Source organism: Pristiophorus japonicus, chromosome 9 (assembly GCF_044704955.1).
Source record: "Pristiophorus japonicus isolate sPriJap1 chromosome 9, sPriJap1.hap1, whole genome shotgun sequence".
Taxonomy (NCBI): Eukaryota; Metazoa; Chordata; class Chondrichthyes; family Pristiophoridae; genus Pristiophorus; species Pristiophorus japonicus.
This window is the reverse complement of record NC_091985.1, coordinates 33,871,387-33,897,200: the sequence shown is the minus strand read 5'-3', so window position 1 is coordinate 33,897,200 and position 25,814 is coordinate 33,871,387. Positions and strand designations below refer to the sequence as shown.

At 45.2% G+C, this 25,814-nt stretch overlaps 1 protein-coding gene across 5 annotated transcripts in view; it reads left to right on the top strand.

Moving 5' to 3' along the window:
- ltbp1 (latent transforming growth factor beta binding protein 1) overlaps window positions 1–25,814 on the top strand; it is a 456,945-nt gene that overhangs the window by 384,786 nt on the left and 46,345 nt on the right. For 4 of the 5 annotated variants that reach the window (XM_070889256.1, XM_070889254.1, XM_070889253.1 and 1 more), the window contains 6 exons: window positions 4,093–4,260; window positions 10,633–10,719; window positions 18,734–18,862; window positions 21,091–21,231; window positions 23,050–23,190; window positions 25,491–25,649. In XM_070889256.1, coding sequence (XP_070745357.1) covers window positions 4,093–4,260; window positions 10,633–10,719; window positions 18,734–18,862; window positions 21,091–21,231; window positions 23,050–23,190; window positions 25,491–25,649 — 825 coding nt within the window. The remainder of the gene's footprint in view (window positions 1–4,092; window positions 4,261–10,632; window positions 10,720–18,733; window positions 18,863–21,090; window positions 21,232–23,049; window positions 23,191–25,490; window positions 25,650–25,814) is intronic. The other variant, XM_070889255.1, reaches the window with a different exon arrangement.

The following is a 25,814-nucleotide window of genomic DNA, read 5'->3' as shown; positions in this document are numbered from 1 at the left end:
TTGACACGTTTTATGGTGCATTTTCCATATAGTTTAGCATGTTCTTATTGTCATCCTAGTGAATCAAACCCTTCCTCTTCCGCCCCCTCCCCCCGCACCGCCCCCCACCCTCCCCTTCCCCGCTCTCTCTCTCGGCCGTGTTTATCTTTGGTCACCTATTGCAAAGGGAAGCCCATGAGGGGATCTCCTGGGCAGATTGCTCTTTGCAAATCAAGGAGGTGAAAGGTGACTCAGAGAAGGTCTCGACCCTCTTTGTTCAGTTCAAACTACCAAGGCATTTTTTTCACCAGTTGTGTGGATGGCTCCCATTATCAAGACCAGCTGTACAGGGCCCCATTACTGCACATTCTCCCTACCGATCTGGTTTTAATTATTTCTGCACACCTATTTTTCATTTAGAATCATAGAATGTTTACAGCACAGAAGGAGGCCATTCGGCCCGTCGAGCCCGTGCTGGCTCTCTGCAAGAGCACGTCAGCTCGTCCACTCCCCCGCCCTTTCTCCATAGCCCTGCAATTTTATTTCCTTCAGGCACTTATCCAATTCCCTTTTGAAAGCCACAATTGAGTCTGCCTCCACCACCCCTTCAGGCAGTGCATTCCAGATCCTAACCTCTCGCTGCGTAAAAAGGTTTTCTCATGTCGTCTTTGGTTCTTTTGCCAATCACCTTAAATCTGTGTCCTCTTATTCTCAACCCTTCTACCAATGGGAACAGTTTCTCTCTATCTACTCTATCCAGACCCCTCATGATTTTGAACACCTCTATCAAATCTCCTCTCAACCTTCTCTGTTCTAAGTTTATCCCAGTCCATTAGTTTAAAAAAGTTAAGCAAGGCTCTTAAGACTAGCAAAGCAGATGATATAAATAAACATGTCTTGGACTTTCACATTAAACGACCCTGCTATATTGCAATTCCCAAATGTGTGCATGAAGGGTCCTATTCTTTAAACTCTATTGGATAGTATATGGTTACAGAACTACACCTCTTGGGTGGATGTAAAAGATCCCATGGTACTATTCAAAGAAGACCAGGGGAGCTCTCCCTGGTGTCCTGGCCAATAGTTATCCCTCAATCAACATCACCAAAACAGATTATCTGGTCATTATCACATTGCTGTCTGTGGAAGCTTGCTGTGTGCAAATTGGCTGCCGCGTTTCCTACATTACAACAGTGACTGCACTTCAAAAGTACTTCACTGGCTGTAACGTGCTTTGGGATGTCCTGATCTCATGAAAGGCACTATATAAATGCAAGTCCTCCAGAGCCCCATTCTCCCAACCCTGTGGGACCTTGTTCTCACAGAAGAATTTGTTAGTGAAACTGACCCCTTTTCTCCAGCAATTTTCTTAGATTTCTGTCGGAGCAAGGAATGCCATCAGCACCGGGTGTCCAGAAACATTCTTGCTCCCTAATTTCCAATGCTTTTTCCCGCTGTCTGGTGAAAGAAAGCAGCTGATTTCTATGCTCGCACATGCAAGTAAAACAAAAATCTACCACTTAAACATTCATGAGACCATCTAAAACACCCAGATTCCCATCTGAAAGATTCAGACTCCTGTCTGAAGCACCCAGACCCCCGTCTGTAACACCCAGACCCCTGTCTGTAACACCCAGGTCTACCGTCTATAACACCCAGACCCCCATCTCAAACACCCAGACCTCCATCTGTAACACCCAGAGCCCCATCTCAAAAACCAGACCTCCATTTGTAACACCCAGACCTCTGTCTGTAACACCCAGACCTCTGTCTGTAACACCCAGACCTCCGTCTGTAACACCCAGACCTCTGTCTGTAACACCCAGACCCCTGTCTGTAACACCCAGACCCCCGTCTGTAACACCCAGACTGTAAAGTCCTGTCCCCTGCAGTACAGACTCACACGAGGCACATACTGAAGTCAAGGTCACTCAGGACCTGTACCTTTATTATCCAGCTCTCGAATGCCACACTTGCCTGAGACCTGTCCTTATATACCTGTCTGGGACAGGTATCCAGTGTCTCCTGCAAGTGCACCCCTGGTGGTAAGGTAAGCTTGTGGTTACAGGTCATCTCTAGTTACAGTCATGTATAGCATGGTAAGATACAGTTACATACAGTAGTGTGAGATACATGACACGGACCCCCGTCTGTAACACCCAGACCCCCGTCTGTAACACCCAGGTCTACCGTCTGTAACACCCAAACCCCCGTCTGTAACACCCAACCCCCGTCTGTAACACCCAGACCCCTGTCTGTAAGAGCCAGACCCCCATACTTGCACATACATGAGGCGAGTTTCTGACGGGGAACTCCATCCAACAGTGCCGTCTCGTCCGTCATGGTTGAACAAGGAGGTGCTGCCACCTCCCAGCAACATTCTGCATCTGAGCCACAAAGGGTAAGATACTCAGTGAAATCTCTCTACCCCTCCCAAATTACACTATTTCCACACTAAAAAGCAATACATGTTTCAGGACCAACATTTTATCATGGCTTAATAACTATATCGCTTAACTCATTATTAAGCCATACAGACCAGAAGGTCCCATTTTGAAGATATACAAGTAAGAAAAGACTTAAAAAGAAAGACTTGCATTTCTATAACATCTTTCACGACATCAGGACATCCCAAAGCGCTTTACAGCCAATGAAGTACTTTTGAAATGTAGTCAGTTATAATGTAGGAAATGCGGCAACCAGTTGTGCAGAGCAAGCTCCCACAATTCATCATCATCATCATCATCATCATCATCATCATCATCATAGGCAGCCCCTCGAAATCGCTTGCTTCCACTCTAAAAGTGAGTTTTCAGGTGGCTGTACAATACAATGCGGGAATTGCAGTCTCTGTCACAGGTGGGGCAGACAGTGGTTGAAGGAAAGGGTGGGTGGGGAGTCTGGTTTGCCGCACACTCCTTCCGCTGCCTGCGCTTGATCTCTGCATGCTCTCGGTGATGAGACTCGAGGTGCTCAGCGCCCTCCCGGATGCACTTCCTCCACTTTGGGCGGTCTTGGGCCAGGGACTCCCAGGTGTCAGTGAGGATGTTGCACTTTATCAAGGAGGCTTTGAGGGTGTCCTTGAAATGTTTCCTCTGCCCATCTGGGGCTTGCTTGCCATGTAGGAGTTCCGAGTAGAGCGCTTGCTTAGGGAGTCTCGTGTCAGGCATGCGGACGATGTGGCCCGCCCAACGGAGCTGGTCACAATATCATAATGACAATGTGATAATAACCAGATAATCTGTTTTAGTGATATTAATTGAGGGATAAATTATTGGCCAGGACACCAGTGATAACTCACCTGCTCTTCTTCGAAATAGTGCCCTGGGATCTTTTACATTCACCTGAGAGAGCAGATGAGGCCTCGGTTTTAATGTGTCAGCCAAGAAGGACTTGAACCCACAACCTTCTGACCCAAGGCGAGAGTGCTACCCACTGAGCCACAGCTGACAGCTAACTGCACGTGGTCTACACACAGAGGCCTCCCAGTCAGGGTGTATCATGGTCAGCTGTTTGACTAGTCCTAGTGCACACGGGAAGCATTAATATTTGAGAGATTTCACTTGGTGGATGTAATGGCTAGTAGCCCAAATGACTCCAATCACGCACTAGCCAAGATGAGGTGCTCTGCACAAATATTATGTCACACAAAGTGTGAACTGCATCACGCTGTAGTGAGGACAAACATATATTGTGGCAGTCCACGAGGCCTAAGAAAGTGAGCCCATAATACTTTAGCTGAAGGAATGATAAACAATGAAAGCGCATTCACAGTAATTAAATAAAGAGACATATGAAAGACTTAAGAGAAGAATGTGTTGTCACGGGGGCTTTTGAAGAGTTTTAATTTTATTGAATGGTGCAAATTATGTTTGTTTTCTTGGGGCATGGGACATTACAGATTGCATAGCATTTGTAGATAGCTATATTCAGGATAATGCACTGTTCAGTACATTTGGATAGCATGACACATAGACAGAGATGAGGTTGAGCAGGCAAGGTGCAGGTCAAAGGGCTCTATCAGCAATGGACATGGGGAAGTTTGAATGATGTGTGCTTTTCATAACAGTATTTGCGCCAAAGTTTCATTAAAATTGTATTTTCTTTTTCCAGTGCTTGGAGAGACAGAAGAGAAAAAGGAATGCTACTACAATCTAAACGATGCCCACTTCTGTGACAACGTCCTGACTTCCAATGTCACCAAGCAGGAGTGTTGCTGCACTCTGGGAGCAGGCTGGGGTGACAACTGTGAAGTGTTCCCATGCCCGATGTTTGGGACCCGTAAGTTTCCCTCTGTAGAAATGATTGTTTGTGATGTTATTGTATGCACGCTTGATGGAGAAAGGATATTGGTGCAATCGTGTCAAACATTCAAATGATATCCCCACTGACAGTTCCTTATATAAGAACATAAGAATTAGGAGCTGGAGTAGACCATTTGCCCCTCGAGCCTACTCTGCCATTTAATAAGATCATGACTGATCTTCCACCTCAACTCCACATTCCCGCACTATCCCCATAACCCTTGATTCCTTTAATATTCAAAAATCTATCGCTCTCTGTCTTGAATATACTCAATGACTGATCCTCACAGCCCTCTGGGGTAGAGAATTCCAAAGAATCACCAACCTCTGCGTGACGAAATTTCTCCTCCTCTCAGACAGTTACCAAGCCAGTTTATTTTCTCCCCATATGACACGATGGGCTTTTTCATTGTATGTGGCAATTCCACACAGTTGAGTATTGCTCCATGGAAATCAATAATGAAGCCCCCATTTAGCACCGCAGATGATGGCACTGTTCAGACCTTCCACGACCCATGGATGAACGAGCTAGCCTCACAACATAACATGAGCTCGGATCATTTGCATAACTTAATGTGACATGTTCCCCTAACCAGCGCTCTGGGTGTGTCTGTCTTCATGGTGCATTTTTGGCTGCCTCAGCCATTGAAAGGGATATGTACTTTGTGGACCGGAAGATACCGGCCATGAGAGGCACATGGCCGGTATCTCCCAGGGACAGAAGGGTGGGGGAAGGACACCTATTTTAAAAATGTAAGTGTGCTTTGGCGCCCATTTCAAATGGGTGCTGTGCAACTGAAGCACTGATGAAGCATTCCATTTGCATTATGAGCTGGATACCTAATGCAAATGATAGCCAGGGGTCGAATGAGCCAAGTGCACAGCTTCCAACCCCTATTGTGCTCGCCAACCATATAGCGACATGCAGCGTTGCCGTGGACGGTGTGTAGGCCACAGATTTCTGCAGCCACTGGGGAGCAGTCACCCGACACACACCAGCACATTGGGTGGCCTCTCACCTATTATTGCCCTCATTGTTTCAGTGGGAATGGATAAACCTGACTTTGATCTGAGACCCACTGATTCTCTAAGATTGTATGGCATGGAAATTGCAAATCCCCACCTGTATCGGTACCGGTGCAGTGTGGTGAGCACATAATCTTTGCTGGCAAAATTCCTGTAGAAATTTGTAGATCAGGAACTGCGATTTGTACATAATGGGTTAATTACTTCAAACACAAAAAAGAATACATCAAAACCATGGAATCTATTGAACTCCAATGAGGGAGCCTCCCTAAGATCCTCTCCACTGTGATACATTTTAGTCAAGGCATGGAGAAAGACAATTGCAGGAGTCCGTGGGAGGTTAACTAATTTTCTAAAAGTACTCACTTATTTAGTGTGCTGAATATTTGTTTTCCTCATTAGATAGGAATGACTTTGGGATTGGGTAATGTAGTTGCTATGTTACCTGACTAGTAAGCCGAAGTCCTGAACTAATAATTCAGAAAGCATAAGTTTAAATCACATCATAGTAGTTTAAGAATTTGAATTCAGATTTTTAAAAAAATATGGAAATGTAACAGCTGGCATAAAGCTGTCAAATTGTTGTCAAAAATCCAACCGTTCACTAATGTCCTTTAGGGAAGAAAAACTGCTGTCTTCGCCTGGTCTGGTCAATATGTGACTTCCGTCCAACAGCAGTGTGGTTGACTCTTAGCTTCCCTCTAAAGTGGCCAAGCAAGCCACTTATTTGTATCAAACCACTACAAAGAATTATGCTTCATCAAGCAGAAGGCCCACTGTCACCTTCTATAGGCAACTGAGGATGGCTAATAAATGCCGGTCTTCCTAGCGACGCACACATCCCAAGAAACACTATACATTAGGTAGAAGATGACCAAATCTGCATCTGGTGTGGCTGTATGCTATTTAATTGTATTTATTGATGGCTGGTGATGGCAAGTCATTGTCAATGTTGGAGACTGAAATATCTTTAAACTTTTTGGGTCTAATGTTAACAGCAGGAACTCCCAACTGATTTGTAGCGCGGCCAGCTGTGGACTAAAGCTCACTTTATACAGCCCAAACAACATGATTTAACCCAACCTGTGAAGAGCAGCTCTTGCTGTACCTGTTGATCATTCCATTTCCCCCAGCAGCCTCGGAGAGAGACTGGCAACCTAGGCCGAAATTGTTGGAGGTTTGCGTCGTGGACTTGTGCCAGTTAGGGACTGGGTTGACATTGGTTGACTTGGGGCGGGCTGAGATGAACCAGCTGCTCTTTTAGAAACATAGACATAGCAAATAGGTGCAGGAGTAGGCCATTCAGCCCTTCGAGTCTGCATTGCCATTCAATGTGTTCATGGCTGAACATGCAACTTCAGTACCCCATTCCTGCTTTCTCGCCATACCCCTTGATCCCCCGAGTAGTAAGGACTACATCTAACTCCTTTTTGAATATATTTAGTGAATTGGCCTCAACAACTTTCTGTGGTAGAGAATTCCACAGGTTCACCACTCTCTCGGTGAAGAAGTTTCTCCTCATCTCGGTCCTAAATGGCTTACCTCTTATCCTGAGACTGTGACCCCTGGTTCTGGACTTCCCCAACATTGAGAACATTCTTCCTGCATCTAACCTGTCTAAACCTGTCAGAATTTTAAACGTTTCTATGAGATCCCCTCTCATTCTTCTGAACTCCAGTGAATACAAGCCCAGTTGATCCAATCTTTCTTGATATGTCAGTCCCGTCATCCCGGGAATCAGTCTGGTGAACCTTCGCTGCACTCCCTCAATAGCAAGAATGTCCTTCCTCAAGTTAGGAGACCATAACTGTACACAATACTCCAGGTGTGGCCTCACCAAGGCCCTGTACAACTGTAGTAACACCTCCCTGCCCCTGTACTCAAATCCTCTTGCTATGAAGGCCAACATGCCATTTGCTTTCTTAATCGCCTGCTGTACCTGCATGCCAACCTTCAATGACTGATGTACCATGACACCCAGGTCTCGTTACACCTCCCCCTTTCCTAATCTGTCACCATTCAGATAATAGTCTGTCTCTCTGTTTATACCACCAAAGTGGATAACCTCACATTTATCCACATTATACTTCATCTGCCATGCATTTGCCCACTCACCTAACCTGTCCAAGACACTCTGCAGCCTCATAGCATCCTTCTCGCAGCTCACACTGCCACCCAACTTAGTGTCATCCGCAAATTTGGAGATACTACATTTAATCCCCTCGTCTAAATCATTAATGTACAATGTAAACAGCTGGGGCCCCAGCACAGAACCTTGCGGTACCCCACTAGTCACTGCCTGCCATTCTGAAAAGCACCCATTTACTCCTACTCTTTGCTTCCTGTCTGCCAACCAGTTCTCAATCCACATCAGCACACTACCCCCAATCCCATGTGCTTTGACTTTGCACATTAATCTCTTGTGTGGGACCTTGTCGAAAGCCTTCTGAAAGTCCAAATACACCACATCAACTGGTTCTCCCTTGTCCACTCTACTGGAAACATCCTCAAAAAATTCCAGAAGATTTGTCAAGCATGATTTCCCTTTCACAAATCAATGCTGACTTGGACCTAACAGTGTCACCTCTTTCCAAATGCGCTGCTATGGCATCCTTAATAATTGATTCCATCATTTTACCCACTACCAATGTCAGGCTGACCGGTCTATAATTCCCTGTTTTCTCTCTCCCTCCTTTTTTAAAAAGTTACATTGGCTACCCTCCACTCCATAGGAACTGATCCAGAGTCAATGTAATGTTGGAAAATGACTGTCAATGCATCCGCTATTTCCAAGGCCACCTCCTTAAGTACTCTGGGATGCAGTCCATCAGGCCCTGGGGATTTATCGACCTTCAATCTCATCAATTTCCCCAACACAATTTCCCGACTAATAAGGTTTCCCTCAGTTCCTCCTTCTTACTAGACCCTTTGACCCCTTTTATATCCGGAAGGTTGTTTGTGTCCTCCTTAGTGAATACCGAACCAAAGTACTTGTTCAATTGTTCTGCCATTTCTTTGTTTCCCGTTATGACTTCCCCTGATTCTGACTGCAGGGGACCTACGTTTGTCTTTACTAACCTTTTTCTCTTTACATATCTATAGAAGCTTTTGCAGTCCATCTTAATGTTCCCTGCAAGCTTCCTCTCATACTCTCTTTTTCCTTGCCCTAATCAAACTCTTTGTCCTCCTCTGCTGAGTTCTAAATTTCTCCCAGTCCCTGGGTTCACTGCTATTTCTGGCCAATTTGTATGCCGCTTCCTTGGCTTTAATACTATCCCTGATTTCCCTTGATGGCCACGGTTGAGCCACCTTCCCTTTTTTATTTTTACGCCAGACAGGGATGTACAATTGTTGTCGTTCATCCATGCGGTCTCTGAATGTCTGCCATTGCCCATCCACTGTCAACCCCTTAAGTATCATTCGCCAATCTATCCTAGCCAATTCACGCCTCATACCTTCAAAGTTACCCTTCTTTAAGTTCTGGACCATGGTCTCTGAATTAACTGTTTCATTCTCCATCCTAATGTAGAATTCCACCATATTATGGTCACTCTTCCCCAAGGGGCCTCGCACAACGAGATTGCTAATTAATCCTCTCTCATTACACAGCACCCAGTCTAAGATGGCCTCCCCCCTAGTTGGTTCCTCGACATGTTGGTCTAGAAAACCATCCCTTCTGCACTCCAGGAAATTCTCCTCCACCGTATTGCTTCCAGTTTGGTTAGCCCAATCTATATGCATATTAAAGTCATCCATGATAACTGCTGCACCTTTATTGCATGCACCCCTAATTTCCTGTTTGATGCACTCCCCAACATCACTACTACTGTTTGGAGGTCTGTACACAAATCCCACTAACGTTTTTTGCCCTTTGGTGTTCTGCAGCTCTACCCATATAGATTCCACATCATCCAAGCTAATGCCCTTCCTAACTATTGCATTAATCTCCTCTTTAACCAGCAATGCTACCCCACCTCCCTTTCCTTTTATTCTATTCTTCCTGAATGTTGAATACCCTTGGATGTTGAGTTCCCAGCCCTGATCATCCTGGAGCCACGTCTCTGTAATCCCAATCACATCATATCTGTTAACATCTATTTGCACAATTAATTCATCCACCTTATTACGGATACTCCTTGCATTGACACAAAGCCTTCAGGCTTGTTTTTTTAACACCCTTTGTCCTTTTAGAATTATGATGTAGTGTGGCCCTTTTTGTTTCTTGCCTTTGTTTACTCGGCCTTCCACTATTGCTTTTTACCTTTCTACCATGTTTCTGACTCCATATTACTTCGCCCTGTTTCGCTGCATAGGTTCCCATCCCCTGCCATATTAGTTTAAACACTCCCCAACTGCATTAGCAAATGTTACCCCCAGGACTTCAGTTCCAGTCCTGCCCAAGTGCAAACTGTCCCTTTTGTACAGGTCCCACTTCCCCCAGAACTGGTTCCAATGTCCCAGGAATTTGAATCCCTCCCTCTTGCACCACTGCTCAAGCCACATATTTATTCTAACTATCCTGCTCCCTCTACTCTGATTAGCACGTGGCACTGGTAGCAATCCAGAGATTACTACCTTTGAGGTCCTACTTTTTAATTTAACTCCTAGCTCCCTAAATTCAGCTTGTAGGACCTCTTCCCGCTTCTTACCTATGTTGTTGGTACCTACATGTACCACGACAACTGGCTGTTCACCCTCGCTCTCCAGAATGCTCTGCAGCCGCTCCGAGATATCCTTGACCCTTGCACCAGGGAGGCAACATACCATCCTGGAGTCTCGGTTGCGGCCGCAGAAACTCTTATCTATTCCCCTTACAATAGAGTCCCCTGTCACTATAGCTCTCCCACTCTTTTTCCCGCCCTTCAGTGCAGCAGAGCCACCCATGGTGCCATGAACCTGGCTGCTGCCGGTCATTATCATATGTTCATATTTTTCACAGCTATTTCGTGAAGGACCCTAGCAGTCACAGCAGAAGAGTATTGTTTTAATTGTACCCTTCTGGACAGAGTTTTAAAATACCAGTTAGTTCCCCTGCATACTATCTTGTCAGCATGTGAAACAAATGGTATTTGAGAGCAGGAAAATCTGCATTGAAGAGGGTAAAGTTGATATTGTCAAATGCCGTAGCATCAGTTATAAGTGTACTTGTAACTGATTTACTCTCCAGTGCAGATCACATACATCTCCTTTATCTTCCTACATTATCCATTTATTAATTTTATATTCTATGTTACACATACTATGTAATTTGACGTATCGATAACATTTTCTTTTAGTGGCCCCAGTCTTTATTGTTTTTTAACTTTTCGATTTGATTCTTCAGCTGAATTCGCTGCCCTGTGTCCAGAGGGAAAAGGCTTCATACCCAACGGAGACTCGGCCTATGGTATCAGTGGACACAACTACAGAGGTGAGAATTGGACCATTCATTACAATAACGTGCTTCACAAGACATCAATACGCCACCATGGTTTGGCAGGCATCCTCGGTTAAGACGTAGTCAACATTATTTTCAGTTTGAAAGCAAAGTCGAAATCGAGGTGTTAGAAATGTTGAACGTGCCCCAGGTAGGATTGTCTGGTTCAGCACTCTCAGCACATACACTTTGTTTTAAAAATGATATAGGCAGTACAGATGGTCTAAGCAGTCATACTTTGAAAGGATTGGATGCATTTAAGCAAGAGCTTTGGCAGTTCAGTCTATGTAGCTCAAACTGTCCTTTAAGGAATAACCCTGTGATGATCCCACACTCCCAGCTAGAAAGGTGTGCTCAGAGAATTGAGGCTACACTGCTGCACCCCAATCACCGATGTGCTCTCTTGAGTGCAGCTCCCTGCTGGGAGCGGGATTGCAAGATTACCCCTCCAGTTCCATATTCCCATCCCACTTAGATCACCGTCAATCTCCCTCCATCAGCATCACCGAGTCTGCGCCCCCCCCCACACCCTGTTGAAAACAGAATGTATCTGAATTTGCCCCTTTCCTGAAGGCCTCTTAACAACGGAAATTGGCGGCCATGCTGTGGAGTGCCATGGCCTCCGGCTTTTCATGTAATCAAAATTACCAAAATTCCGCTCCCGTTTTATCCCGGCGATGACCCACTCTCCCCCCGCCCCCCCCCCCCCACCCCACCGTTCTGCTGCAGCCGATCCGTGTTAAGTGCATCACCACCGTGCTCACTGCTGAGCTACCCCCCCCCCCCCGATGGTGAAATTCCGCCATGAAAATCTTCGACCCGCCCGGCAGTCACAAAACATGCTTTTTTCCCGGTGGTGCAGTGAGGCTGAGGCCTTCTGCAACGGCGGTGCAGCTTCCCTTAAAGGGGAGGGCTCACTGCCGCTGCCGCCATTTTTATTTTGTCGGCCGGCTGCCAGGTCGTGCCGGCACTTATGCCCCCGGGTTCGGTCAGGCCGCCAACAGGCAGCCTGGCACCCCCTCTTGGGTGCCAGACTGCTGGCCCGGCCGAAACCCTCCCTGGTGGCTAGTGGACCAAGTTTAAAGATTGCGGAGGCTCTCCCCTTTAAATGAAAGGGAGAGCCGTGGTGACGCGGTGCCGCGATGATGTCATCGCGGTGGCCACTCCGCACCGCCGCCAACCTCCGCCCCTCTAGTGTTGCCACCGCTGCATAACTGCGACCCATTAAGAGCGACTTCCGGATCCGAACTTTAAAAAAAACAACAAAGAGAGGAATGTCGCTCAAGAGGCGACCTCAACCACCGTGGCAGTAAGAACCATTGAACCATTGAAGTGGGGTGTGTGCCGGGGGCAATTTCGGCCCCAATCTGTTTATGGATATTTCAGTTGCACAGCAATGATTGCGGCAGGTGGAAATCTAGTCCATAAGTTTGCACTTCTGAGTGTGAAACAGTTACTCTTTAAAATTACATTTAGCTCGAGGTTTTCAGGTCGGATAAATCCCATCTCCTGGTTTTCTTCGGGCTCAGCAGAGGGACATCATCTGCGCCAAAAAGGTGATCTAAAAATAATGGATCAGACTTATTCCTTTCCCATTGAGCTCTTTGCCTCTTCCATAGGTTAATTGCTGCGTGGTGTGTTACCTAGCTTATACCTCGTTGTCTGCCATATGTGGCAGCTTACTAAAAGAGGGAAGGTGTTGGCACAGCAAGGCTGACTGTGTTCAGGAATATTTGCCTCGGAAAGGTGTGTACTAGATGATGATGATGATGTACTAGGTTAACTGTCAGTCAAGCAGTTTGCAAACTGAATTTGTACTTTTAATGCTGAAAATTGTTCGACTACATTGATATCTTGAGTTCACAGATCAGAAAAAGAATTGAGCCTGGAGGTTGAATCTGTCCCTATTCTGATTTTACTTTAACTAAAAAGGTTCAAAATGAGCTCCTTTGCAAATTTCTGTTAAGCTTTTGTGCTACATGTGCCCATTGCATGTACATATTTGCCCCTGTTTAAAGTAGTAAGCTATGAAAAAGGCAAAGTGAACTGGGAATTCTAAAACCCAGACTATGTCAGCCTAGACAGAGCTGATTTATGCTTCACTGACAATAGGAATGAGCCATGTTTGAGGTCTATTCAAACACCCACGCTTTGACTCAAATGGAATCCAACCAGTCGCTTGGAGCCAAAATAATTCACCATCTCAAAAAAGCACAATTGCGTATGTGGAGGAATTTACAACTCTACTTTAGTGGTGTTAACATATTTTTAGATGTGTCAAGAAAGCTTGGCGATTCATGTGCAAATCTCCGTGCATGAGCAATTGCAGTTTTAGGCAGCAGCTCATCACTGGTTGATACAACAGGTGCAATTCTGCACATGCCATATATTTTCATCTGCAGTTCAACCTATCCGGCAGTGGAAACCACTCCAGATATGCTGCCTGTTTTGCCCCGAGGAAGTCATGTCAGTGGTACAAATGCCAAATGTCTTATTGAGATTGGACACTGACCTCCCCATCTCAGCAATGCTGCTGTGGGAAGACATTGAGCAGAGAGAGGCTTAGGAAGTAACGTTGACTTTGGGAGAGAGCGTAAAACAGACGATATTGATTCAGCTGCCCGTTCTGCACCTCTCCCCATTTTCATTCCCATTGAAGGCGGTAGAGATCTATTAGGCGCGGCTGAATCAATAGAGCTTTGTTTTATGCCATCACCCAAAGACAAAATGACCTCCTTAGCGTTTCCACAGGAGGGCCCAAAGGAGAGAGATGTCCCCAGGCCGTTCTTGTACATCTCCCAGCACCGGTCTCAAAACTGCAGTGGTGGAAGCCTAGAAGCAGAACAGCTGCAAAATGTGCTTGGTCCTTGGAGACTGGTGATAGAGACGAGAACAACTGTTGTGACTGTACATTGAGCTGGGATTATCATGATCTAAGCTTAACGTATTTGTGTAAATGTAGCTTCGACAGGCTGGTGAGCTTCAGTAGTCAAAGTAGTGTACACTCTAAAGACCCGGTTTGGTCTGAGGTACATTGTTGCTGCTACCATAAGTACAATCAAATCATTTCATCCTGTTAGAATGCAAGAGTTTGAGGAGCAGGGTCGGGCATCACATCAACAGGCCCATCTTAGTTTGATAAGATAACCCCACCTTCCCTCAACACCTTTGTCTTCCAAAAGTTCCCAATTGGCTGTTCCTATCACTTACGTTATTTACGTGGGAGAGCTATAGTGGTAGGGGATTCTATTGTAAGGGGAATAGATAGGCGTTTCTGTGGTCGCAACTGAGACTCCAGGATGATATGTTGCCTCCCTGGTGCAAGGGTCAAGGATAGCTCGGAGCGGCTGCAGAGCATTCTGGAGAGGGAGGGTGAACAGCCAGTCGTCGTGGTACATGTAGGTACCAATGATATAGGTAAGAAGCGGGAAGAGGTCCTACAAGCTGAATTTAGGGAGCTAGGAGTTAAATTAAAAAGCAGGACCTCAAAGGTAGTAATCTCAGGATTGTTACCATGCTAGTCAGAGTGGATAGCTAAGATGAATGCGTGGCTTGAGGAGTGGTGCAGGGGAAAGGGATTCAAATTCCTGGGGCATTGGAACCGGTTCTGGGGGAGGTGGGACCAGTATAAACCGGACAGTCTGCACCTGGGCAGGACCGGAACCAATGTCCTAGGGGGAGTGTTTGCTAGTGCTGTTGGGGAGGGGTTAAACTAATATGGCAGGGGGATGGGAACCTATGCAGGGAGACAGAGGGAAGTAAAATGGGAGCAGAAGCAAAAGATAGAAGAAATGTAAAAGTGGAGGGCAGAGAAACCTAAGGCAAAAATCAAAAAGGGCCACATTACAGCAAAATTCTAAAGGGACAAAGTGTGTTAAAAAGACAAGTCTGAAGGCTCTGGGCCTCAATGCGAGGAGTATTCATAATAAGGTGGACGAATTAACTGCGCAGGCAACTATTAATAAATATGATATAATTGGGATTATGGAGACGTGGCTCCAGGGTGACCAAGGCTGGGAACTCAACATTCAGGGGTATTCATATTCAGGAAGGATAGACAGAAAGGAAAAGGAGGTGGGGTAGCGTTGCTGGTTAAAGAGGAAATTAATGCAATAGTAAGGAAGGACATTAGCTTGGATGATGTGGAATCTGTATGGGTAGAGCTGCGGAATACCACAGGGCAGAAAACATTAGTGGGAGTTGTGTACAGACCACCAAACAGTAATAGTGAGGTTGGGGACAGCATCAAACAAGAAATTAGGGATGTGTGCAATAAAGGTACAGCAGTTATTATGGGTGACTTTAATCTACATATAGATTGGGCTAACCAAACTGGTAGCAATATGTTGGAGGAGGATTTCCTGTTGTGTATTAGAGATCTTTTTCTCGACCAATGTGTCGAGGAACCAACTAGAGGGCTGGCCATCCTAGACTGGGTGATATGTAATGAGAAAGGATTAATTAGCAATCTTGTTGTGCGAGGCCCCGTGAGGAAGAGTGACCATAATATGGTAGAATTCTTTATTAAGATGGAGAGTGACACAGTTAATTCAGAGACTAGGGTCCTGAACTTAAGGAAAGGTAACTTCGATGGTATGAGCCGTGAATTGCTAGAATAGACTGGTGAATGATACTTAAAGGGTTGACGGTGGATAGGCAATGGCAGACATTTAAATATCACATGAATGAACTTCAACAATTGTACATCCCTATCTGGCCTAAAAATAAAACGGGGAAGGTGGCTAAACCGTGGCTAACAAGGGAAATTAAGGATAGTGTTTAATCCAAGGAAGAGGCATCTAAATTGTCCAGAAAATGTGGCAAACCTGAGGACTGGGAGAAATTTAGAATCCAGCAGAGGAGGACAAAGTGTTTAATAGGGAGGGGAAAAATAGAGTATGAGAGGAAGCTTGCTGGGAACATAAAATCTGACTGCAAAAGCTTCTATACATATGTGAAGAGAAAGAGATTAGTGACGACAAACGTAGGTCCCTTGCAGTCAGAATCAAGTGAATTTATAATGGGGAACAGAGAAATGGCAGACCAATTGAACAAATACTTTGGTTCTGTCTTCACAAAGGAAGGCACGAATAACCATCCGGAAATACTAGGGGACAGAGGATCTAGCGAGAAGGAAGAACTGAAGAAAATCCTTATTAGTCAGGAAATCGTGTTCGGGAAATTGATGGGATTGAAGGCCAATAAATCCCCAGGGCCTGATAGTCTGCATCCCAGAGTACTTAAGGAAGTGGCCCTAGAAATAGTGGATACATTGGTGATCATTTTCCAATAGTCTATCAACTCTGGATCAGTTCCTATGGACTGGAGGGTAGCTAATGTAACACCACTTTTTAAGAGAGGAGGGAGAGAGAAAACGGGGAATTATAGACCGGTTAGCCTGACATCGGTAGTGGAAAAAATGTTGGAATCAAATATTAAAGATGAAATAGCAGCACATTTGGAAAGCAATGACAGGATCGGTCCAAGTCAGCATGGATTTATGAAAGGGAAATCATGCTTGACAAATCTTCTAGAATTTTTTGAGGATGTAACTAATAGAGTGGACAAGGGAGAGCCAGTGGATGTGGTGTATTTGGACTTTTAAAAAGCTTTTGACAAGGTCCTACACAAGAGATTGGTGTGCAAAATTAAAGCACATGGTATTGGAGGTAATTTACTGACGTGGATAGAGAACTGGTTGGCAGACAGGAAGCAGAGAATCGGGATAAACGGGTCCTTTTCAGAATGGCAGGCAGTGACTAGTGGAGTGCCGCAGGGCTCAGTGCTGGGATCCCAGCTATTTACAATATACATCAATGATTTAGATGAAGGAATTGAATGTAATATCTCCAAGTGTGCAGATGACACTAAGCTGGGTGGCGGTGTGAGCTGTGAGGAGGATGCTAAGAGGCTGCAGGGTGACTTGGACAGGTTAGGTGAGTGGGCAAATGTATGGCAGATGCAGTATAATGTGGATAAATGTGAGGTTATCCACTTTGGTGGCAAAAACCTGAAGGCAGGATATGATTTGAATGGTAGCAGATTAGGAAAAGGGGAGTTGCAACGAGACCTGGGTGTCATGGTACATCAATCATTGAAAGTTGGCATACAGGTACAGCAGGCGGTGAAGAAGGCAAATGGCATGTTGGCTTTCATAGCTACAGGATTTGAGTATAGGAGCAGGGAGGTCTTACTGCAGTTGTACAGGGCCTTGGTGAGGCCTTGCCTGGAATATTGTGTTCAGTTTTGGTCTACTCTGAGGAAGGACGTTCTTGCTTCTGAGGAAGTGCAGCGAAGGTTCACCAGATTTAGTCCCGGGATGGCAGGACCGGATCGACTGGGCCTGTATTCACTGGAGTTTAGAAGAATGAGAGGGGATCTCATAGAAACATATAAAATTCTGATGGGATTGGACAGGTTAGTTGCAGGAAGAATGTTCCCAATGTTGGGGAAGTTCAGAACCAGGGATCACAGTCTAAGGATAAGGGGTAAGCCATTTAGGACCAAGATGAGGAGAAACTTCTTCACTCAGAGAGTTGTGAACCTGTGGAATTCTCTACCACAGAGTGTTGTTGAGGCCAGTTTGTTAGATATATTCAAGAGGGAGTTAGATATGGCCCTTATGATAAACGGATCAAGGGGTATGGAGAGAAAGCAGGAAAGGGGTACTGAGGTGAATGATCAGAACGGTGGTGCAGGCTCGAAGGGCCGAATGGCCTACTCCTGCACCTATTTTCTATGTTTCTATGATTCAATTCCTTGATAGTCTATTAAGCATCTGGTCAGGATGAGCAACACAATTGTATATAAGTAGACCTGTATATAACAGTAATGGGAACGGTAGCATAGTGATTATGTTACTGGACTCGTAATCCAGAGGCATGAGTTCAAATCTCGCCACAGCAGCTGGGGGAATTTAAATTCAGTTAATTAAATAAATCTGGAATTTAAAAAAAAAAAAGCTAGTATCAATAATTGGTGACCATGAAACTACCCGATTGTCGTAAAAATCCATCTGGTTCACTAAAGTTCTTGAAGGAAAGAAATCTGCCATCCTTACCCGGTCTGGTCTATATGTGACTCCAGACCCACAGTTACCAGTCCCTGTCTATCCCTATAGCTACCAGTCTCTGTCTATCCCTATAGCTACCAGTCTTCAAATATCCCTGTAGCCCTCAATCCCAGTCTCTGTCAATCACTATTACTCCAATCCCTGTCTATGCATATTGCCACAGCTACCAATCCCAGTAAGTGCATATCGCTATAGTTTCCCCATCCCAGAGTCTACCTGTTGCTATACCTAACAATCCCATTCACACCAGATACCTACCAATTCTTTGGCTAAAGGAGTTATTATCCATTTTAATCTAAACTGATTTTGCTGGGAGTTTGTTGGTCAAGAACTCAGTCCAAAAAATTCACAGCACGGAAGGCCATTCTGCTCATCACTGCCGTGTCGGCTCCCATAACATTTGACATTATTCTTTCCATTTCCCTTTTAAAAGCTATCATGGATTCAGCTTTCATAACTTTTTTGGGAAGGTGTTCCATGTTCGAACAACCCTCTGTGCAAAAAGATTTACCCGGACCTCTCCCTTTGTTCTTTTGGTCATGGTGTTAATGCTCTTTTGTTGTCGACTCACCAACCAGTGGACATAGCTTCTCCCTACTCACCTTACCAAAGCCCTTCAAAATATTTTAAAACCTCCTCTTAACAATAATTCTCCTCTTAACCTTCTCAGCTCTAATAATATCAGTTGTTAATTCTAAACCTGTGTACTCCAGTTTTGCGCTTATAGTCTATACCAAATGGTCTTCCAGCATCTACATTGTCTATAGCTCTCAGTGGTGGAGAGAACTCAGCATCATTGCCCAGAAAAGCAACAGCACCAGACAGGACTGATTGTGACTGAGTGTTTTGGAGGATACTACACTCTGGTTTGATGACAATCAGATGTCAGTTTTGCGATTTGCTTATTATTAAAATTCATCCATTTTCTGTTCACAGATGCTGACGAATGTGTTTTATTTGGACAAGAGATCTGTAAGAATGGATTTTGCTTGAACACCCAGCCTAGCTTTGAGTGTTACTGCAGGCAAGGCTTGTATTATGACCCAGTTAAACTGCAGTGCCTTGGTAAGTTTGTTTCCTAACTCACAGTACCATTAGAAATGTGACACAAATGCGATTATGTTGATGTTCAGATTACTGACTTACTGATACCTTAAGAAAGAGAGACAGACTGAGGTAGAGACAACGATGGAAAGCAAGATATTTCCACGATAGGCAACAATAGTTAAGAGATATGAGTAGATGTGGGCAGATTATATGTGCCCTGAGGTGAACAGGAAGTGATTTGATAACTTAAATACAGCTGGAACAGAGCGGGAGTGGGGGCTGATTTTAACACCCCCACCTGACGGAACCATCTGCCTAGGAGGTGGGAACTTCATGTATTCATGCAAATCGGGGCCCCATTATGTCACCTCTATTGCCTGGATTCTATCTTCCCCTCCGGCCCCACGACCCTCTGACCACTCTGGAACCACCCCCTCCGCCCCGTGTCGCTCACCCTCTTTATAGCTTCCGAGAAACCTTAACTTTAACTGTTCAGCGCCACAAAATCGAAGGAACTGAGTCAAAAACAGGAAATGCTGGAAATACGCAGCAGGTGTAAAGAGAAAAGATGAGTTGGTGTGTTGGGTGGTCACGGGATAATGGATCTGTGTCCGAATGGTCTTTTTACAGATGTTGAGGAACCTGCTCAGGGTTTTCAGCCTTTTCTGTTGCTTTTGTCTCGAAGAAATCAAGTTTGCTTTGTTTTGATCCCCAGGACAATCCATTTTTCTTCCTTAATCTCCCCGAAAGCAGTGGCTCAAACTGAGGCACAGCCGATTGCCCAGAGCCTCGTCCAAGTGCCCACTTCACAGTGTGTGTCGAAATGGCGAGTGCCAGCGGGCTTTCTGACCACTGTAGAGCCCAGTGCTCCTCCTCACCTCCACACGTGCACGTTTTCCACTGCTTAACAAACAGGAGCTGCAACCCTGGCCGATATCTCGTTTGTCCTCTGTCGCCCTGAAAAGTGAAGTCATTTGGATTCCCCCTCTCCTATTGCTGCCGGAACTAAGATCCACCATTTTAGCTAACACCAGGAACTGAACCGTAGACTTTCCAGGTCTCCATGGCTCAGTACATAGAAGCATAGAAAATAGGAACAGTAGTAGGCCATTCGGTCCTTCGAGCCTGCATCGCCATTCAATATGATCATGGCTGATCCTCTTATCAACAACATGTTCCCGTGTTTCCTCCTTGATGCCTTTTGTTTCTAGAAATCTATTATCTATTAAGCCTATGAGCGAGTTCACTGGTTCATAATTCATTTGGGGCATGTGTGCGTTGTTGGCCAGACCAGCATTTATTGCCCGTGCCTGGATTGCCCTTGAGAAGGTAGTGGTGAGCATTCTACTTGAACCAGTGCAGTCCGTGTGGTGAAGGTACTCCCATAGCGCTGTTAAGGAGGGAGTTCCAAGATTTTAACCCAGCGACGATGAAGTAATGCCGATATATTTCCAAGTCAGGATGGTGTGTGACTTGGAGGGAAATTTGTAGGTGGTGGTGTTCCCATGCACCTGCTGCCCTTGTTCTTCTAGGTGATGGAAGTCGCGGGTTTGGGAGGTGCTGCTGAAGAAGCCTTGGTGAGTTGCTGCAGTGCATCCTGTAGACTATAACATTTAAATTATATTTAACTCTAACCCTAACCCTAGAGTTAGGGTTAAATATAAATACGTATTTTTTCTCTGTTACTCACTGGTCTTTTGTAAGATTTATTCACCCAGTTGATACCCAGAGAGCTGTGGAAGCTGGGTCATTGAATAAACTTAAGACAGAGATAGACAGTTTCTTAACCGAAAGGGGATAAGGGGTTATGGGTAGTGGGCAGGGAAGTAGACCTGAGTCCATGATCGGATCAGCCATGATCGTATTAAATGGCGGAGCGGGCTCGAGGGGCCGAATGGCCTGCTTCTGCTCCTATTTCTTATGTTCTTATAAGGTCTGCAACGGGTCAAGAATGCGGATTACCACCACCTTCTTAAGGGCAACTAGGGACGGGTAATAAACGCTGGCAATGCCAGCGACGCCCACATCTCAGGAACTAATAAAAAAATATAGTGCCTTTCATGATCACCGGACACCCCAAAGTGCTTTACAGCTAATGTGGAACTTTGAAATGTAGTATGATTTATTAATACACTACTAATAATATGCTCAAGTTTCATAAAAACTGAACTAATGAATTGGCGTTGGCCTACTCCTGTTCCTATTTCTTATCTTCCTATGTTAGAACACTTTCATTCCATTCCTAGATATCGATGAGTGTCAGGATGCGGCGAGCTGTATCAATGGGCAGTGTTTTAACACTGAGGGCTCATACAACTGTTTCTGCACACTCCCAATGACTTTGGACTCGAGTGGGAAACGCTGCTCTCAGCCTCTCGACTCTGGTGGTATGTTCCCGCTGCGAGACTGAACTGTTATTTTGTAAATGTTGCAGCGTATATGGCGAGAGGCTTAAGCAGACACGTTTACAGCACTTGGGGGTTGAATTCCCTGAGGCTTCGCCGGATCATCCACTGTAACGTCAGCATAAGGTCCACGGAAATCCTGGAGAAATGGCGGAACCTGCGTTTACGCGTTTCTCCAGAGTTCCTGCGGATCTGCCGCTGAGGTTTTGATGGACAAGCGGGAGAATCCCCGTGGATTTCCAACCCTTGGCGTACATGGGTCCTTATTCTTGGAATTGCATTAAGGTACTGAGAAAGGAGTATCCCTTTCGTGGCTCCGACTATATCTTTGGAGACAGGAGACTTCCTCAAGTCCAGCTTTCCATCCTGCTCAGTGACAGTCGCGTATAGTCTTGTGATTGCCATGGTAACTTTTAATGCAAATGTGGGTAGGTGCAGCTTGAGGGGCTTCCTCCCTCCCAGGTTGAAGTTCTATTCTAGAAGCTTCTACCACCCGCGATGCCCTGTTATCCTGCTGGAGCACTATTTCCCATCCTCTCCATTATACTTGAGCAGCAGTTAGCTGGGACAGCACCCTAGCAATTGCTCACATGTAATACTGATAAATGTTAATGTCCGCACTGCGCACATCATGTCCAGTGCAGGCCTATGAAATCATCCCAAATGTTTTGCAAGGTATATTGCAAAAGTGTTGTTCAAACTTCTTAAATTGCTCAATAGTGCTTTAGTACTGTAGCAACACTCAATGTACAAGGAAATTCTGTCTGATATACAAGAAAATGCAATTAACTCAATTCATTGGCAGCATTAAACTTGGTCTAAGAGTAACCCACAATACTGGCGATACGAAGGCTCAGTATATTAGAGAATTCAGGGCTAATCACCTTGACTGGAAAAAATAATGGCCTCGCGTTGGTGCTTTTAGTCCATATCAGGTTAATGTTTCTACATCCATCGTAAGAGTGTCAACGTAAATATTACCAACACTCAAAAAATAGGGCTAGTTATATATATGTTATGTAGAAGAATGTTCTGCTTGGCAACAATTAAGCTGACAATATCCTATATATATATATATATCTTAATAAACCCTTCAGGTTTTTGCATCCTATAAACTCTCTGGTCCCTGGCTTTGTACCTGTGTGAAGATACAAAACACTGAAAGTGAAATGTCTACCGAATCATTTTATCACAGCAAGGAACAGTGCTATAACTATTATAGCAAAAGAATGACCCCAAATGGATTGCCGCTTAAAGCTAATCAATTCAAGGCAATTGGATAAATACTTGAAAAGGAAACATTATGGGGAAAGAGCAGGGGAGTGGCACTAATTGGACAGCTCTTTCAAAGTGCAGGGGCGATGGACCGAATTGCCTACCTCTGTTGTGATATGATTCCATGATTCTATAAAGACAAGGCGGGACATTTTCCTGGGTCTGTACTCAGTGAACCGGATTGTCTGGCTGAAGCGGATAGAAGATAATCGGTTAGGTCAGGGCACACAGTCGTAAAGCATCCCGCCCGAGTTTCAGTTCTCTTGGGCGTCGACCCAGGATAATCTGCCTTGTGAAAATCAGTATGTGCAAGTATAATGCTCTTTATTATATTTTAAATGACTCGCCTAAAGATGCTCTCATTTGGAATTGAACCCTCAAATTGAAGCATCAGTAATCAGTACATTGGAGCCAGCGTAGTGTTTTCATTTTATTTGTACCCAGTTGCACCTTACTGTTACCCACTGTTGCCAGTGTGACACCCGTTTCTGCTGTTGGATACCCAGTGTTTCCTTTCATTCCCAGATATCGATGAATGTCAGGATCCATCAAACTGCATCAATGGCCAATGCATTAACACTGACGGCTCGTACAACTGTTTCTGCACGTACCCAATGATCCTGGACTCGTCAGGGAAACGCTGCATTGAGCCTCCAGACACTATTGGTATGTCCCAGCAGCAGGAACAACCCGTGTAGCATTGTTGCGAAGACGCACGCTCATTTTATATTGCAAATTGCGTCAGGTGTTTTTATTTTAAAAGGTTTAAGTTACCTTGGCTTCAGCTTGGTTAAAACCTACCTCTTTGACCAAGCTGTCCCAATTTCTCTTGCTGTGGCTCAATGTCAGATTTCTGTCTGAAAACGCCCCTGGTGAAGCACCTTGGGACGTTTTACCCCATTAAAGGCGCTATATAAATGCAAGTTGTTGTTGTGGGGTGGTTTGGGTGGGGGAGGTGGCAGTGCTGAAAAGTGAGTTGCATTTATACAGTGGCCTGATCTGATTGAGCAGGGAGACACCAGGAAATACTTCTTTACGCAAAGCGTATTGGAAATCCGGAACTCTCTTTCCCCCTCTTCTCACCTCCCCAAAAAAAGCTGTTGAAGCTGGGGGTCAATGGAAATTTCAAAACTGAGATTGGTAGATTTTTGTTAGGCAAGGGTATTGAGGGATATGGAACCAAGGCAGAGAACTGTGATGGAGTCAATTTACAGATCAGCCATAATCTTATTGAATGGGGCTGAATGGCCTTTTCCTGTTCTTATTCCTGTGATTGTGCTGGAGTACACTAATTCACCATTCAGAATATGCAGTGCGGTTTTAGTTAATTGGATTAGTTGGTATTTATTTTTCACCCCCACTATGAAACATTTACTTTAAAAAAATTAATTTCTGTGAAGTGTGCATCACTGGCAAGGCCAGCATTTATTGCCCATCCCTAATTGCCCTCGAGAAGGTGGTGGTGAGCTGCCTTCTTGAATGGCTACAGTCTGTGTGGTGAAGGTACTCCCACAGTGCTGTTTGGGAGGGAGTTCCAGGACTATGACCCAGCGACGATGAAGGAACGACGACATATTTCCAAGTCAGGATGGTATGTGACTTGGAGGGGAACTTGAAGGTGATGGTGTTCCCATGCGCCTGCTGCCTTTGTCTTTCTAGATGGTAGAGGCCGTGGGTTTGGGAGTGGTTGTTGAAGAAGCCTTGGCGAGTTGCTGTTGTGCATCTTGTAGATGGTACACACTGCAGCCATGGTGAGCCTGCTGTGTGAAACCAAATGGGAATACCCAAAGTGAAATTAATACCAGCAAAGATACCATTAATACCTGGTTTGCTATTTTCCCACTTCACTAAACCAGCGTAAAAACAACCAAAGCCGGCAAGCTGTCTCTGGCTCAATGGACTCCACTCCAGATATTTGCCTCCTCTTGTTGGGTTTGCGTCTTCTTGGCTTGGACGGGCTGTCTCTGTCCCTTGTCGTTGCCCTATGTCTGCGTGCTCCCTCATCCTCCTGCAGAGACTTAACACTCAGATGTGAGATACATGGATATCTGACTGTGTTGTATAAATCTGATTCCCCGACTGCTGTGGGGAGGGTCGGGCACTGCTGAGATACCTTCATCCCAAGTTTGGTGAGACGTGGAAAAGCAGCAGCTGTACAAACATCCACTGTCCGAGGCTTCTTGCTTCAAAGTCCTATTTATTTTTTGGACTGGTTTCACTGGTTTATCGGTGGATTGCCACCCACACAGAGGAAAATATATTGTTTTTCATAGTTGGAGAGCCCATTGAATGATCACTCCTGTGGTGGCTGGAGGCAGTTAAAACACACACATGACCCCATTTGGTTTTCTTTCCCACCAACTTTTCTTTTACTGTTTCAGTACCTCAGGAGCTGCGTCCAACATTTTGACTGCATACCTTCCCAGTTAACCTTCACGGAAGATGCAAGCGGGCTCCACCCTATGAGGTTTAAGATGATCAAAGGAGTTTTTAGGGTAGATAGTGAGAAACAATTTCCTCTGATGGCGGAGTCCAGAACAAGAGGGCATAATCTTCAACTTAGAGCTAGGCCATTCAGGAGTGATGCCAAGAAGCGCTCCTTCACACAAAATCTGGAACTCTCGCCCACAAAAAAAAGCTGTTGAGGCTGGGGATCAGTTGAAAATGTCAAAACTGAGATTGGTGGATTTTTGTTGGGCAATTGTATTAAGGGTTAAGGTATTGAGGACGGGTGGATGGAGTTGAGGTACAGATCAGCAGTGATCTCATTGAATGGCGGAACAAGCTCAAGGAGCTGAATGGTCTCCGCCTGTTCCTATGTTCCTGGAAACAAGAATGACAGAAACCACGGCGCCTGTGTGTGTATTCACAGAGCAATGCTAATGCAGTCTTGAAAGTGATAGTGATGCTGGAGGTTTATTATTTTTTTTAACTCTTTCCCTCCTTCCCTAACGTTGCTGTTTTAGACCAAACCAATGAAGCGGACGTTTGCTGGCAGGCGGTGAACAGTCAGTTTATGTGTGGCTCGCCTTTGGTGGGACGAAGGACTACTTACACGGAGTGCTGTTGTATGTACGGCGAAGCGTGGGGTATGGACTGTGCCCTTTGCCCCCTCAGAAACACAGGTGAGCCCGGCCATCTATAACTAATGCTGTTCTGAGGACTAAGTGTAAAGGCGGGGCTGGGGGAGGCGGAGGATCAGTGGTGTATTGTACGAACATATTTCCCAGTGATTTGAGTGCAGGTTGCTCAGTGAACCTGATAATAGTGATGTGAGAGTTCGGGCTGTT